General features: G+C 60.0%; 2 protein-coding genes across 2 annotated transcripts; one reads left to right on the top strand and one right to left on the bottom strand.

Moving 5' to 3' along the window:
* Positions 1 to 86: 86 nt before the first annotated feature.
* On the bottom strand, positions 87 to 5337 carry NCLIV_020470 (conserved hypothetical protein; the record flags this gene model as incomplete). The annotated part of the gene is made up of 2 exons (XM_003882243.1): positions 87 to 1312; positions 1626 to 5337. The coding sequence occupies 2 exons, from the start codon at positions 5335 to 5337 to the stop codon at positions 87 to 89; spliced, it is 4938 nt and encodes a 1645-aa protein (XP_003882292.1).
* A 2995-nt stretch (positions 5338 to 8332) lies between these two features.
* On the top strand, positions 8333 to 12205 carry NCLIV_020460 (conserved hypothetical protein; the record flags this gene model as incomplete). Its single annotated transcript, XM_003882242.1, has 1 exon — positions 8333 to 12205. The coding sequence occupies one exon, from the start codon at positions 8333 to 8335 to the stop codon at positions 12203 to 12205; it is 3873 nt and encodes a 1290-aa protein (XP_003882291.1).
* Positions 12206 to 13954: the final 1749 nt, after the last annotated feature.

Below are 13954 nucleotides of genomic sequence, written 5' to 3'. Positions count from 1 at the left end.
CGCTTTCACAGATTTGTGCTCGATGATGCTTGTGACCGTCTTCCCGTCCGTTTTTTATCTTTCGCGTTGTGTCGCTTACGGACATGTCACCTTCCCCCTGACTGGGAAAGCCCTTTGTTCTGCGATCCCTTGCACTTTTTTGTCTTGCGTGGACTTCTTCTCCGGTCCTCTTCCTCGTCGTCACAGCCGTTGCTGCTCTGCGTTCTTTTCCACGCGTCCACCGCCTCAGCCGGAAGCGCGACGTCGATTTCATAAGGCCCAGCAGGCTGCTCGTTGATAACCCGGTCTCGAAGGAACGGGGGACACGACGCGACGACTTCGGCGTGGAAACTCGAGCTCTTCGGAATCCAGTTCTCCTCCGGTATTTCCAGAAGGCTTGCTGCCTTCAGCCCCTCCAAAGACCCGGTTTGCCACGGGGAAAAGCGTATCCGCGCATCCGCGGAGTGGCGGCAACGCGGGAAAAGGCGCATCGGGAATCGCGTGGCCGAGAAAGGAGAGAACGCCGGCGCTGAGGCGAGGCCGGAGTCAGACACCGACGCTGTGGAAGACGGCGAAGATGGTGAACCGCTCGGAGGAAGCGAGTCGGCGAGAAGAAATGCATTCTGTCGCACAGACTGCCTGCGGTGGATGTCCAGCAGCTCTAGGTGAATTTGACGATCAACGGCGTTGACATGTTGGATGAAATCGCGAGGCGTTAGTGCGAGAAGATTCAGCCCGTAGGCAGAGGACCAGAACTGCGTAGACACCTTGATGCTTGTGACGCTTCTTGCACCCTCCCACTTCCCCGCGGGTTTCTTCTCTCTCTCTCTCTCGCGCGCATCCGAGCCTCTCTGCGTCGCGTCTTTTCCTTCCGCCGCCTCCCCGCCGTCTCTCCGGACCGCGCCTCCCACCGGAGCTGCTGCCTTCCTGTGGAATTGATGCGCCATGCGGAGGAACAGCGGAACGTCGAAGTGACCCCACAAACTCCACGTTAGAATCGTCGACGCAGCCAGAGGAATCAGAGAATGGCGCTCGATGTCGCGCGTTAGCGTCGAGAGAATCGCCTTCCGGAAAGGTCCCGGCCAAATGCCCATTTTGACCAGGTCGTGGAAGGCCAGAACCGCGACGTTGGAGGGGACAGCAGTGGCGAACCGATGCAGAGCCGGCAAAAGCGACGCCAGAAGCGGAAGCGAGCGCACAAAATTCTTGCTGATGCTGTGGAGAAGGTAAAACAGACTCTGTGGCCGGTGTGTCCGGGCCAAAAGGTCGACGGACGTCTGCATGACCTTGTTGTTTCTCTCTGAACCGACGACGGAGAGTGGCAAGGACTCATCTGCAGTGCAGCACAACAGACAAGGTGAGGCAGCAACGAGAGAGCTTCTTCTCTCCAGAGCCCAGCATGTGTTCACCTTCTTTCGTGTCTCGACGTCCGCCCCCCTTGTTCGACCGTCGATACTCTGTTCTCGCGTCGAGCAAAGGCAACAAGATAATCTCTCGGGAAAACAGCCCCCTTGCGGTCCCAGAAACCAAACCGCCGTCCCCAAGATAATGTCTTTTCTCCCCTTTCTTCAGTTCCACAACCCACGCTGGAAACAGGCGTGCCGCGCCGAACCCAGCCGTCGCTTCCACGAAACGCCCACGCGTACCTGGTCTCCGAGACGCGTTCGCACCAGCCTGCCTCTCTTGGTAAAACGCTTCCTCCAGGTAAGCCGCTGGCGTCCCCGACGTCTGTTTTGCCACGGCCGCGCCTTCTGCCGGTGTGTCCACTTGTCCGGTCGCAGGAACTTTTTTCTTCCGGTCGCCTTCACTGTAAAGCAGACCCTTGATGCACGCGTCAGTCAGAGTGTCGTCCCGGAACTCCAGGCGCGAGAAGCCGATCAGCAGCTGCATCATCGAGTCGACTGTGGCGTGGCGCAGAACTCCAGAGCTCGCCAGGTGGCGAGCGAGTGCATGCGCAAAGGCCGGATCGCTGTAGCCGAGACACCCGAGGTTGTACATGGTCTCGCACGCGAGCGGCGTCGAAAGGAGAGGCAGATTTGGACGCAGCGCGTCGCAGAGTGCGCGCAGCAAGTCGTGTTCGTACCGCCGAGTCGCCTTCAAGGCGCCGACTGCATGCGCCAGCGTGGTAGCGCCTCGCCGAGACAGCGAGAACGAGGGCAGCGGCGAGGCCGCAAACAGAGACGACAGAGGCGCAACCCGAGCGGCCGCAGGCGCCGCAGAAGGCGCAGCACGCGAGGCAGCGGGCGGGAACAGGAACTGGGGAACTTCGTGGTCAATGAGATGCGTGAGGAGGCGATAAACGATTGAGGAGAGGTCGATGTCTTGCGTCCGGTAAAAGATGCTTTCGAGACGCAGGAACCACAGAAGACTGCTGAAGCCAAACGGTGGAGAAAACTGCGGATCTGCGCCCGACTCGCCGCGCGCCGACTCTTCTCCAACCCCCCTTGGCCCGCCTACACGCAGCAAGGCCGCGTACGCGTCTGCCGTCCCCGGGAGCCCAGGAGGCTCAGCCCTCGGCGTCTCATCTGCGCTCAGCTCCTTCGGCGCCTCGGTTTCCGCACCCTTCGCCAGTGACCCCGTCGTACCATCAGTCTTGTCGAAGTACCACCCTCCCCCCACGCTTTTCCGCTGTTCGTCCAACGCGTTCTTCTTCTTTATCACCTGCCACGGTCTTCCTCCGCTCGACCCGGGCAGTGTCGCGCGCGGGCCTGGCACTGACCCAACACCCCCTTCCTCGACCGCGTTTCCCGCGCGCATCCCCGCGGCTCTCTTCACCACTGCGGTTTCGAGAATCCGCGCAAACGCGCGATGCTTCGCACTTCGCTCTTCTTCTCGCATGAACTGGGACGCGAACTGGCTACGCGCCGCTCCTGGTCCGCGCTGCGCTGCGCCGCGATGTGTCCCCTCCCGGCGTCCATCATCCCCCGCCTCCGCCAAGAGGAGAGCCCGCGCGAGCAGCGGTGCCGCCTCAGCCACTTCTCTCTTGAGGAAAAGAAAGAGCTCGTCCACCATGTCCACAGCTGCGATTTCCTGCGACTCGAAAGCGATTCTGGGGATGTCCCTCGACTCAGCGTCTCCGCCATGAGACGCCTCCAACCCACCAGACGAAGCCGCGAGCGAAGCAGACGAAGCGAGAGGCGCCTCGTGGCGCGTCGCCAGCATCTGCAGCCAGAGGTTCTTCGGCAGCTTCCACCGGCTGTTCCGCTTTGCTATGTTCTCTGCCTGTCTTGCGCGGTCGCCCTCCTCGCCCAAGCTCCCGGCCTCACGAGGGCTCCCGGCCAGCTCCGCAGCCTGTCCCGTCTCCGTCTCTGTCTCTGTCTCCGTGTCTGTCTTCGTGTCTGCGGCTCCGCGGCCTTGCGCCGCAGGCGTGCACGGTCGCTGCGCAGGAAAGGCGCGGATGTCGTACACGAGCGAGAGGAGCGAAAACGTGAGGTGCGCAGCGACGTCAAAGTATCCTTCCTGCCCGAGGAGAACCACGGCCTTCCCCAAGAACTCCCAGAGTCGCGCGTCCGACACAACGAGGCTGCCGGAAGACGAGACGCGAAAGTTGCACGTCACCTGGGAGTAGATGTCTTCTTTCTTCAGCTTGCTCTTCCGTCGGTCGTCGCGCGCGTCCTCCGCTCGGCCTCGGCCTCGCCACCCGCGTTTCTCGCCGCGCGCTGCGGCGCTTTCATCTGCTTGCCGAACCGTCGCGCACAGACAGTTGTGGACGAAGAAGAACGCGAACTGGTCAAGACACCACAGCCGTTGCTCGAGCGGCAGCGACGGCAACTGCGAGAAGACGACGAAGGCGGGGCCAAATGTGTCTGCATCTGCCTGCGTCACAACGAGGTCTTCTGTCGCGCTGCGTCCAGCGGCGTCTGTGGCTGCTGCCGCCCTCGCTGCCCGGACGAACGCGTCTCGCCCGCCACATCCCGGCTCGCGAGGCTCCTCCGCAAGTCCCTCGGGTTCCACGCTTAGCCGCGGGGTTTCGCCCGCTGCTGAACTGAGGCCGGAGCGCCTCGCCTGCAGCTCGGGCGGCGGAGAAAACGCCGGCGGGAGGTCCAGCGGGTGCGGCACGGCGGCGGCCAGCGGCGTGAACGAGAGCGCGAGACGCAACATGCGGAGTTGAACAGCCGGCGGCCCCGCGCAGCCCGTCTTGACTCCGGAAATGAAGAGCCGAGCCGCATGGCTTCGCCACCACAGGCGGAGCTTCTCTGCGTTCTCCTCCGAAGGAAACTGGCGTCGGTTCGCTTCGAGCGCGCGCACCTCCTGCAACAAACTGCCGATCCACGGAATGCTTTCGAGACGCTGCAGCAAAGTTGTACCACTAAAGTCGGACTGCGGAGCGACCGACGAGCAGGCAGACCCAGCAGAACGAGAAGGAGAGGGAGCAGAGGACGGTGGCGAGACGGAAGGCGACGAATGGGAGAGCGAAAGCGGACTCTGACCGTTTGGAGGAGAATGACCCGCTTCGTCACGGCCTACCCAGTCCCCGTCTTGCCTCCGTTCAACTCCTTGCGTGGCGCCGAAGCTGGGACCGTCTTGCGGCGAGAGAGAAAGGCCCGGAGAATAGACGGGAGGCAGAGACGCAGGCGCCGCCGTCGGCTCCGGAGGCAGCGCCTCGCCTTCGTCTGTCTTCAGATGCGCTTGACGTTCGTGGGCTCCCCTCTGGAGACCGACTTGTGCGTAGCCACGCGAGGCGCTACACGCCAGGGACGGCCGTGCGACTCGGGCCGCGGCCAAACGCGACGAGGAAGACGGCGAGGCGGCGAGGAGACGCCCAGAGCACGACGAAGAGAGCCAAGGAGAAGCGCGGGAAGAAGCGACGGAGGCAGGACGACAAAAGGCAGAAGAACAGCAGAGGCCGGAAGACGCAGAGGCGAAGTGCCGACTCGGGATGACGCATCTTCCCCGCCTTTCAGAGGAACCTGAAAAGGAACCAAACGCGTTTTGTTCACCGGGGAAAACAGAACTCCTTCGCGCTGCGGATCCAACGCTGGCGCCGTCTCGAAGCGCTGAGGAGGTTTCGCGCGTTTGGAAAAGCCTCCAGCGCGAAGTCTCCGCGCTCGGCACGTCGACGCCCGCGTGGTCAACCTCTCCTGCGTCTTGGATCCTCTTCCCACGCGTACTTCGCAACTCCTCTCTTCCCTGTCTTTCTACCGACATGAAGCCGGCGCCGCTCGTCTGGGGTGTTCCTGCCGGCGTACGGGAGACGAGCGGGCCTGCATCGGTTGCTGCGTCTCTCGCCGCTCGTCTCCTGTCTCCTCGCCTCGCTCGAAGTCTCCGGAAACGCCTGGCACCGGGCGGGATGGGGGCCGTGAGAGAACCCCAGTCCTTGGAGGAAGCGAGGAAAGAGACACCCCGAGAGGCGTGCATTGTGGGGAAACAGACGGAAAAAATCGACCTCCCAGGCTCCGGCTCCGTTCGTCGCCTCTGTGCCTTTCTGCTCGTTTTCCGCTTGCCTTTAGAGGTTCTCCTCGTCGCTTCTCCTCGCGAAGCGTTCGGACGGATGCCGAAGAGAAGAGGACGAGAATGCTAAACAGAGAGCCGGGCACAGAAGGCGAGGAAGTCCGGTTTTTCTCGCTGGCTGACGGCGGTCAGCGCCGAGGACACTGAAGAAAAAAGGAGAGAGAAAGCGGAGGGTTTGTGCGTGGGTTAGACGGCCAACCGCGCGAAAGGACGGGGAAGGGCAAAGGGGAGAAGGCAGCACCGAGGACGAGGCGACAAGGAAGTTTGAAAGGATCGCAACACAAGCGAAAAACGACGGGCGGCGACCCGGGACGCGACGCGGGGTGGAGAGGAGTGGGGAACGCATGGAGGCAGGAAACTGCCAGAAATTCGGGAAAGAAAAAGAAAGAACAAAGAGGCGGGCGCCGCGAAGGACGACGCTTGACGACGGAGAAGAACGGGGTCTGCGGCTCTATGCACTGCTGTCAGACGTGCTGTGAGGAAAGGACAGCGAGAGGCAGATTACGCTGTGGACGCCGGCACAAAAGCCGTGCAGGAGAGAGAGTAGAGGCCGCTCGAGAAGAGCGGGGAAACTCTCGACAAGAAAGAAATGTTCACCGGTGATGGAGTGGAGACACCGCAAACGATTGCAGTCTCCCGCCGCCCACTCAAACGGGACGGGGGTCTGAAGTCACGCCCGCGGTTTCTTCTTCCGCGGCATTCCCGAGTAGAGAGGCCGTTTCTGAGCCGCAAAAAAACACTTTCGGCCCGCCGCAAAAGCCGTCAGTTTCTCTTCCAACAGACAGCGGGAAAACTGCATTTTTCGCGCATGCAAAAACGGCGCATCTGCACATCCAGCGGGCTTTGTCCGCGAAAGAGAAGGAAACCCCAGCGCGCCGCGAAAAGTTTGGCGCCGTCAACTGCTGTCAAGAGCGCCTTTCGGTGGCCTCAAAAAAGAGTCTCTCTCCTCCCAGACGCGCGCGCGGGCGGTTTGCTTGTCCTGCTTTCTCGCACAGCTTTCAGCCTTTCTTTCCTCGCAGTGTTCTTCGCCTTCTCTCCACCAACTGTCCTCTGTCTTCTTCGGGTGATCTCTCTGCGCAAACCTCGCGGCGCGTGCTCGGCTTCAGCCCCATGCTGTTTGGAGAGAAGGGATTCTCTCACTGCTCTCTTTTGGGGTGTCCTCGGAGTAACCCCGTCCCTCCTTTGGCGCTTTGTCTGGGGCAGTTCGGCGGAAAAGGGAATCTACGGCAGGAGAAAGGTCCGTAGAGCTCTCAAACTCGTCTGGTTTCCCCGCGTTCTCGCGGACAACAACGCAACGGGAAAAACGCGGTGGAGACACCGCACACAGCACAGAGAGAATCTCGCGGGGGGTGAGAGTGTCGGGGCGAGACGCGAAGCTGTCGAGCGACAGCCGAGAAGGAAACGAAGAGGCGACTGGCAAAACGAAGGCAAGAGACGGAAAGAGCGGCCGGGGTGCGTGCGGGAGGGCGCGTCCGAGACGAAAGGGAAAGAAAATGGATACCTCCGTCGTTAAAATTTGAGGCTGAATGCGCGCGTGTCCCCCGACACGGCTGGCATGCGCGCGCGCGGCAGCGGAGGGCGCAGTGTAGGAAGCCGGCGCCAATGAGAAACACAAGGATAAGCAAAGATCTGCCCTATTTACGTCAAAGAGAGAGAGCGGATAGGCGGTTGCTGCTCTTTTTCAAATCTCTGTGTCAAAAGGGAAAGAAACGGTGGCATCGTCTTTCCGTCCGACGACCGGATCCCCCCTGCGCGCTTTGACGCTCACTATTTCTCCAGTGGCTGTATTTAACTTCGGCAACGCTCCGCGCCGGTATAGCAAAGACGACGTATATCGTGTGTCTTCTCTTTTTCTCTGGAAGGGCCTTTCTGTGTGTCTTTTCCTCTTTTTCCCGTTCCGCCGCTTCGCTCCTCGGTTTCTTCGGTGGCGTGTGACGGGCTCCGGTCTCCAAAAGAGGGCGAGCGCTCCTCGGACGCTGCGAGGAAGAGGTGAGAGGCCCAGAGCGGCACTCACCAACAGCGGAGGAGACGGAAGCCGTGGAAACGGGGGGAGACTGTTGAAAACCGAGGGAAAGGGAGGCAAAAGGAGAGAGAACGGTGGAGAGGTGAAGCATTCAGAGGCAAAAGCGAGCGGAGGCGGGTGAGAGGGGCAAGGGCAGGGGAAACGCCGGGAGAGCTTTAGCGGAGCAATCGAGAGGAGGAAAGGCGAAGAGAGGCAGGGAGGAAAAGGCGGCAACACGAACGAGACGAAATGCTCGAGAGGAGAGAGAACGGAGCGGGAAGGCTGTGAGGGAGGCCAAGAGAGAGGAGAGCCAGGGCGTTTGGAAGAGAGAGATTGAGGCGGAACAGGGAAGGGACGAAACAGAAAGAAGCATGCGAGACGAAGAGAATGGAAGGAAGAGATGGGGAGAAAAGGGGGAATGCGAGAGAGGCAGAAAGGCCGGCAGAGGACCCCCTAGTGAAGTAGAAAGAGCAAAGACGGAAAATGAGGACTGCGCGCGCCACTGCGAGACAGAAGTGAAGAAGCACTTGGAGAGGGACGCCAAGACAGATTGAGGCATGCCCGTCCTTTCTGACCTCATTGTGGTGTGCGTTGCATTCCGCATTTGTCTGTCAACGAAATCAACGTGGACCCCCGTTGATTTTTCGTTGACCCTTCGTCGGGCGCTTGCGAGGGGAACGTAGCGATGTAACTCAAGAGGGAAGCTACGTGACAGACCGTCCGAAGCTATGGAATTGCATGTAAATCGCCAATGCGTAGGATCGGACACATCCCGGCGCCCGCGAAACTGCCACAAGGAAGCAAACCGTGGCGGGATGCGCCTGATCCTTCCACCAAGGAGAAAGGACTGAGTGAAGGGAGGCCGTGCAAAAACGGTGTTCCATCTCGTCCTGAAACACAATGAAGAAGGCGACCGACCGTTTGTTTTCTAGGCCGCTTCAACCTCGGGAACAGAGGCGAGATGCAGCTTCAGTCGGCGGCGAAACTCCTCGAAGGCCAGTCGCACCAAAGCACTTGAACACCTCTCTTCAGGTTCAGCCGGTCGCGGGTTCCCCGCTGAGCTCTTCGCCTTCCTCCTTTTCCGCTTGTTCTTCTCCTGGCCGCGCCAGGTGTGCGCCTTCTCGCGGCTCGTCCCTCCTTTCTGCGTCTCCTTCCCCTTCTTGCCGGGTTCTTTGCCCCTCTGTCGAGTCCGCAGACACGTGTAGTCTCCCAGCCGCCGCGGGTCCGCCCTCCTGCGAGTCTCGTTCTCTTGCTTCGTCTCCACATTCTCCGCCTTCTTTGTCAACTCCGTCTCGGAATCCGTTGTTCCCTTCGTGTGCGCCAGCGTCGGTGCCTCGGCCTCAGCCAGGGCGCACGCAGACTGCGCGGTCCCCTCCTACGGTGCGCAGAGGCGTCGCGTACATGATCTTCTCCCAGACCTTCTACGCAGGACAGGAACAGGCGGACGACATTGTCGTTCCTTTGCACGTGACGAAGGCGGTGTTTGGAACGAGTTTGCGCAGAAAAAAGGGCTGGGTTACCTGGTATGACAGCCGGTCACATCGCCTCTCTTCGACGTCGATTGGGCAGTGGTTGGCGGAGTCGAGAGCGCGCTTTCTTCTCTCTCTTCGTACGGATCCGCGCGACGGCGAGGGCTCCGCAGGCAGGCAAGTTGTGGAGGCGGAAGATCGACTTCGCAGCGGACGTGGACGAGGAAGCGCGCGAAACGAAGGGAAGAAAGGCGACTTCCGGACGAGAGTCGATCGTCTCGCAGCCGCTGGCGAGCGGGAAGAGAATCCCGAGGAACGGGGCAAAAGAGACGATGAAGAGGGGAGCGCTGAAAGGCGAGAGACAATGGAACGAGGCGAACCGTCAGAGACTGACGCCGGGCGTGCGTGCCCAGGCGGAGAAGCGTCTCCAACCGGCCTTCAAGGAACGCACTCCAGAGACTGGAACAGGGAAGGAAACGCGGGAGAAGGGAAACCGTGCATCCTGAGCGGGCACAGGAGCAAGGGACAGAAGACTGAAGGCGAAGAGGACGAGGGATCCAGGTGCGCAAGAGAGATGGGAGAAGAAGGAGAACTCGGGGCGTTCCGGCAGATCCGCAGATCGTTGGGTGAACGCGATTCGTCCGTGCTTCCCGGCACGTCTGCCTCCCCAACTTTCCCTTCGTTCTGTTCGTCCTTGTCTCCTGGCTTTTCGTTTCCGTCCCAGTCTTCTTTTTCCTGTTCCTCTCTTATCTCCCGTTCTTCGGTGTCAGTCGAGGAGGCGAGCACCTTCTCGACCTCCGCGAGTTGTCGGGCGTGCGGCCGCGGCGGTCCGTCCTCGTGTCCCTCTTCTTCTTCGTATTCGTCTTTCTCCTCCGCTTCTCGGTTTTCTTCAGCTGCTCCGTCGCCGTGCCCCGTATTCGCGGACGTGCGGTGGCCGAGCTTCGCCTGTGAGGGCAAGCGCGCTCGCGCGCTCTACGTCTTCTTGTTTCTGCACGGCATGTCGCCACCGGGCGTGGACCCCGACGTCACGGAGAACTGGGGAAATCTCATTGCGTCTTTGCTGGAGAAGTTTCCCGAGCAGGAACTGCGGGAGAAGCGGGGCGAAGAGCCGTTCATCCTCACGTGGGCGTTCACGTACAGGCGCGCAACGTGCAGAGGCATTGGCGCGTGCGTGGAGGTTCTGGCGCCTGCAATGGCCAACGAGCTCGGGGCGCTCCTCCCGTTCTTCGACACCCTGCACGTCACCGCTGTCGGCCACTCGCTTGGGGGCCTCGTCTGGCGTTTCCTCCTGGACAAAAAGGCAACAGAGTTGCCGCTCTTTCTTCCCTCGAGAGGCTGCGTGCCCAGCGAGAGAACCTTCGGACAACCCCGCAGAGACGCGGAGGGCGGCCTCCGGCGGGACGCAGGCGTCGCCGGATTTCCTCCGGGAGGTCCAAGCCACGTGCCGAAGAAACGGATGGGGCTGGGACGCTTTGTGAGGCGCAGGGAAAAGAATCCAGCGTGGGACGGGACGGGGCGAACCCGCGTGGCGGCGCACACGGATGCGCAGGAGGCGAAAAAGAAGCGACGGTCGTTTTTCCCCTTCTCGCTTTCGCGTGTCTCTGCCTCGTCGCCGAGTTCTGCTCGGGTGGAGACGACGGAGTCCCCGACTCCTTCTCCCGCACTCGCCTCGGCTTCTGCCTCAGCTGGCCGCCGTTCTGCGTTTCACTTCTATCCGCGGACTCGAGACGGGAAGCCCCGACAGTCTCCGCTTCGCTCGCGCGACGCAAAAGGATCCGGCGCACCTTTCCCCGCGAAACGCGAGGCCCTGCGCACGGAGGTTTTAGCGCTGTTTGGCAGGATCTTGAACAGTCCGAAAGTCGTCCTCGATGTGTTTTGTACGCTCGCTTCGCCGCATGTCGGCACGTACAAGTCCAAGGCGTTTGTTCGGGCTGTTCCGAAAGCGCTGTCGTTCATGAGTTGCTTGCCAGCCAGCGAAATCGCGAAGGAAATCCTGAACGCCGACGAGCAGCAACTGATTCGGTGTCTTGTCGAACACGAGAAAGCCAGGCACAGCTGGCTACCGTTCCAGGGCGGGGGCGGACACGGAGGCACAGAGTCAGGAGAGGGGGAGCGCGGGCCGAGGCTCGACGCCGGAGACGAAGGGAGAAGAGGGGAAAGCGATTTTTTCGGCGGTAACGAACAACAGTCGTTTCTCTGCTCTGGCAACCGCGAGGAGAGGGTGAGGTGCGTCAGGGCCGGAGGCGAAACAGGCTGTGGGCAAGAACAAGAGCAGGCAAGAGAAAGGGAACTCGAAAGAACGTCTTCTGTGCCGAGGAAACGTGACGGAGGGGGACTGCAATCAAGATCTACAAGCAGTGCCTCCGCCGCCGACGATGGGCTGTTCGTCAACCGCAGTTCGCCCTGTTCGTCTGCGACTACGCATACCGGGGCATCTGTCGGGCTCGTGGAGACGTGCGCGACAAGCTGTTTTGTTTCTTGTCGCGGATCCCATTGCGCCGTAGTTTCTGCGCCCTCCCCGTCTCCCTACGCTTCCCCCGAGGCGGACACCCTCTTCACACGTCCCGCGCCCCAAAGTGTTCCTGTGTTTTCCTCGGACTCGGAAACCGGCAGCTGGTCCTCGTTCTCCCCTCCGTCTTCCTCGTGTGTGCGTGCCGGCTCGGCGCTTCTCCCTTCGGCGTCAGGCGCCCAGGAGACACAAAGGAAGGAAGGCGCTCCCCACAAAGCGTTCAGATGGGTTCTCTTTTACGGTGTCCTCGACACTGACTGGCTGGTGAGCGTCAACAGCGCTCTGGGCACATGCATAGATTTGAAATTGACGCCGGTGGGCCAGGAAGCGTTCCGGCACCCGATGCGGCCTGTTGAGTTTTCGCTCGACAAAGATCGGAAGGTGCGTCTCGGCAGACCCGAGGGTGGCGAGGACGAGGAACCAGAGGACAGGGAAGACGACAGCGAAGGAAAGGGAAGACAAGAAAAGAGTGAGTTTCAGCTCTGCGATACGAGGCTGACGTCCAGTGTTAAAAAGAGAGAGAAGGAAATATCTCTCGTTGCACAGCAAGTGGAAGTGCTGCAGAGCCTCAAACACCTAAGACGGTTTGTGGTCTACATCCCACAGAATCCCGTTACCACGGCAGCGCATGCCACCATCAAGTGCTCGCCGAATTACGTCACTCAAGAAACACAACGAAGCATGAGGAAGCAAGCACACGAGATCCTCCAGCACATCACCGCAGGTCTCCTAACTGGCGCTACAAATGCGGTCGGCGACGCCGAACCAGAAGCCGAGAGTAGGTACATTCTCTGATCCACTTGTGCGTGGCGCCGACTCCCGGAGAGCAGCAGAGAGCTCAGGCGCGACAATCCAGTCACTCAGCAAAGCATGGCCAGGTCGGTGGAAACTCGGAGGACCGTCCCCTGGAGGAGGCGCAGGGCACACGTCACGCGAAAAAGAAGTTGTGCAGAGGAAGCCGGCTACCAGATTCCGGCAGCTACACTCATTTGCTGTGTGGTCTCCGAATTGTGTCACAAGTCAAACAGCAAGGGAGAACGAAATTCTAATTGAGTTGGGTGGGATGAATGGGTGTGATACGAGCCAGCACCGCCGTGTAAGCCTACAGATGACTGGAGAGGCGGGACGAGAGTCCAACGGAAGTGCCGAGCTTTCATAAGCTTCACGCTATCGATAGTGCTTGTGGAGTCGCTCAAGGAAGAGTTGATTCTGCTTATAAGGGATGTAAAGGCGCTCAGGGTCTAGCCGTCGGGCCATCTCGATCCGCATATTCACAGATAAGCTGCGTGCTCGAAGAGTTAGCTCGTGTCGCGGCGTGGGACAAACGATAAACAACAGTGTCCGGCGGGATGCGTTCATGGCACCGCTTATCGCTCCACTCAGGTTCGGGACAAAAACAGGAGGGCACTTAAAGGAGGGAGCGCGGCTAGCACCTGCGAGAGAGCGAGGACTTTCCCTCGGCTGTTTGTGGCGCAAGTCAGGGGGGAACGTGCATCAAAGGCGAGACAAAGAAAGATGTTCCATTATCGAGGTTTTGTTGCTTGAAAACCGCGGCAGGAAAGACGAAGGAAAGATCGATTTTGTTGACCTGGGAACCAGGGCGTCTGCATGATTGGAATACGGCAAAGCAGCGGCTTCGAAGGAACAGCGGAGGGCGAAAGGTGAAGAGAGCTAAAACAACGCGGCGGTTGAGCAAATAGGGATTTGACGGCTTTGGTCTTCTTTGTCCACTTTGCAGTCATTTCAGGAAGCCTCTCGTTCTTCCGTTATTCCTCTTGTTCTTGGCAACCCCTGCCATTCCTTTTACTAGGAGTCAAAAGGGAACTCAGTAGGCAGGAGAGCCGCATGAACTGAAGGCCTCCGAGATTATGGAGACTTTCCGCGTTCTCAGGCGCGGTGGGTGAGGAAGGAAACAGGTCTTTGCCTCTTCCTCAGTGACACACACAAATGCAAGGCGAAAACAAAGTTTGTGGCACATTCGTCGCGTCTCCAAGGCTCACTGTCTTTCTCTTACAGAAAACGAAAAGACTCTACAGCGAAGGACCGTCTCGGACTTCCGTGGCCTTGCCTGTCCGTGGGAGCGCAAGTTCCTCAGTAACCCCCAAGAGACAAAGGGATCCGCAGGGGAAGCACATGGTGGGGAATCCTAGCTGAAATTTGCTGGTACACGTCAACGAAGACTGTAGAGTCAGTGAGAGCCTGCATGTAATCCAAGAGGGGCACTGAGTGTTTAGTCAGCAGTTTGTCCTCCGTCACCTTCTTTTCCTGCAAGAGTCTACAGCTGTGTGTGCACTGCAAGACGACCGACCTTCCTGTACACGTTGCTGCTGGCGTGCGGGCGACGCCCTCGGGCATGTTTTACCGGTTCGGGAGTGCGACTGCTCGGGTTAAAGAACCCAGGTGGTACGGGAGAAGTACTTGCTCCGAACTGTGCGACATTTTGACAAAGGTGAACGCATGCGTATCTCTCGATCTGCTTACATCCTGTGTGCTTTCGTGTCCACACCAGTTCATCTGATTATTCACCTCTCCACCGCCTTTCCC

The sequence above is a fragment of the Neospora caninum genome, chromosome VIIa, assembly GCF_000208865.1.
Source record: "Neospora caninum Liverpool complete genome, chromosome VIIa".
NCBI lineage: Eukaryota > Apicomplexa > Conoidasida > Eucoccidiorida > Sarcocystidae > Neospora > Neospora caninum.
Note: the sequence above shows the minus strand (reverse complement) of the source record. Positions and strands in the feature narration are given on the sequence as shown.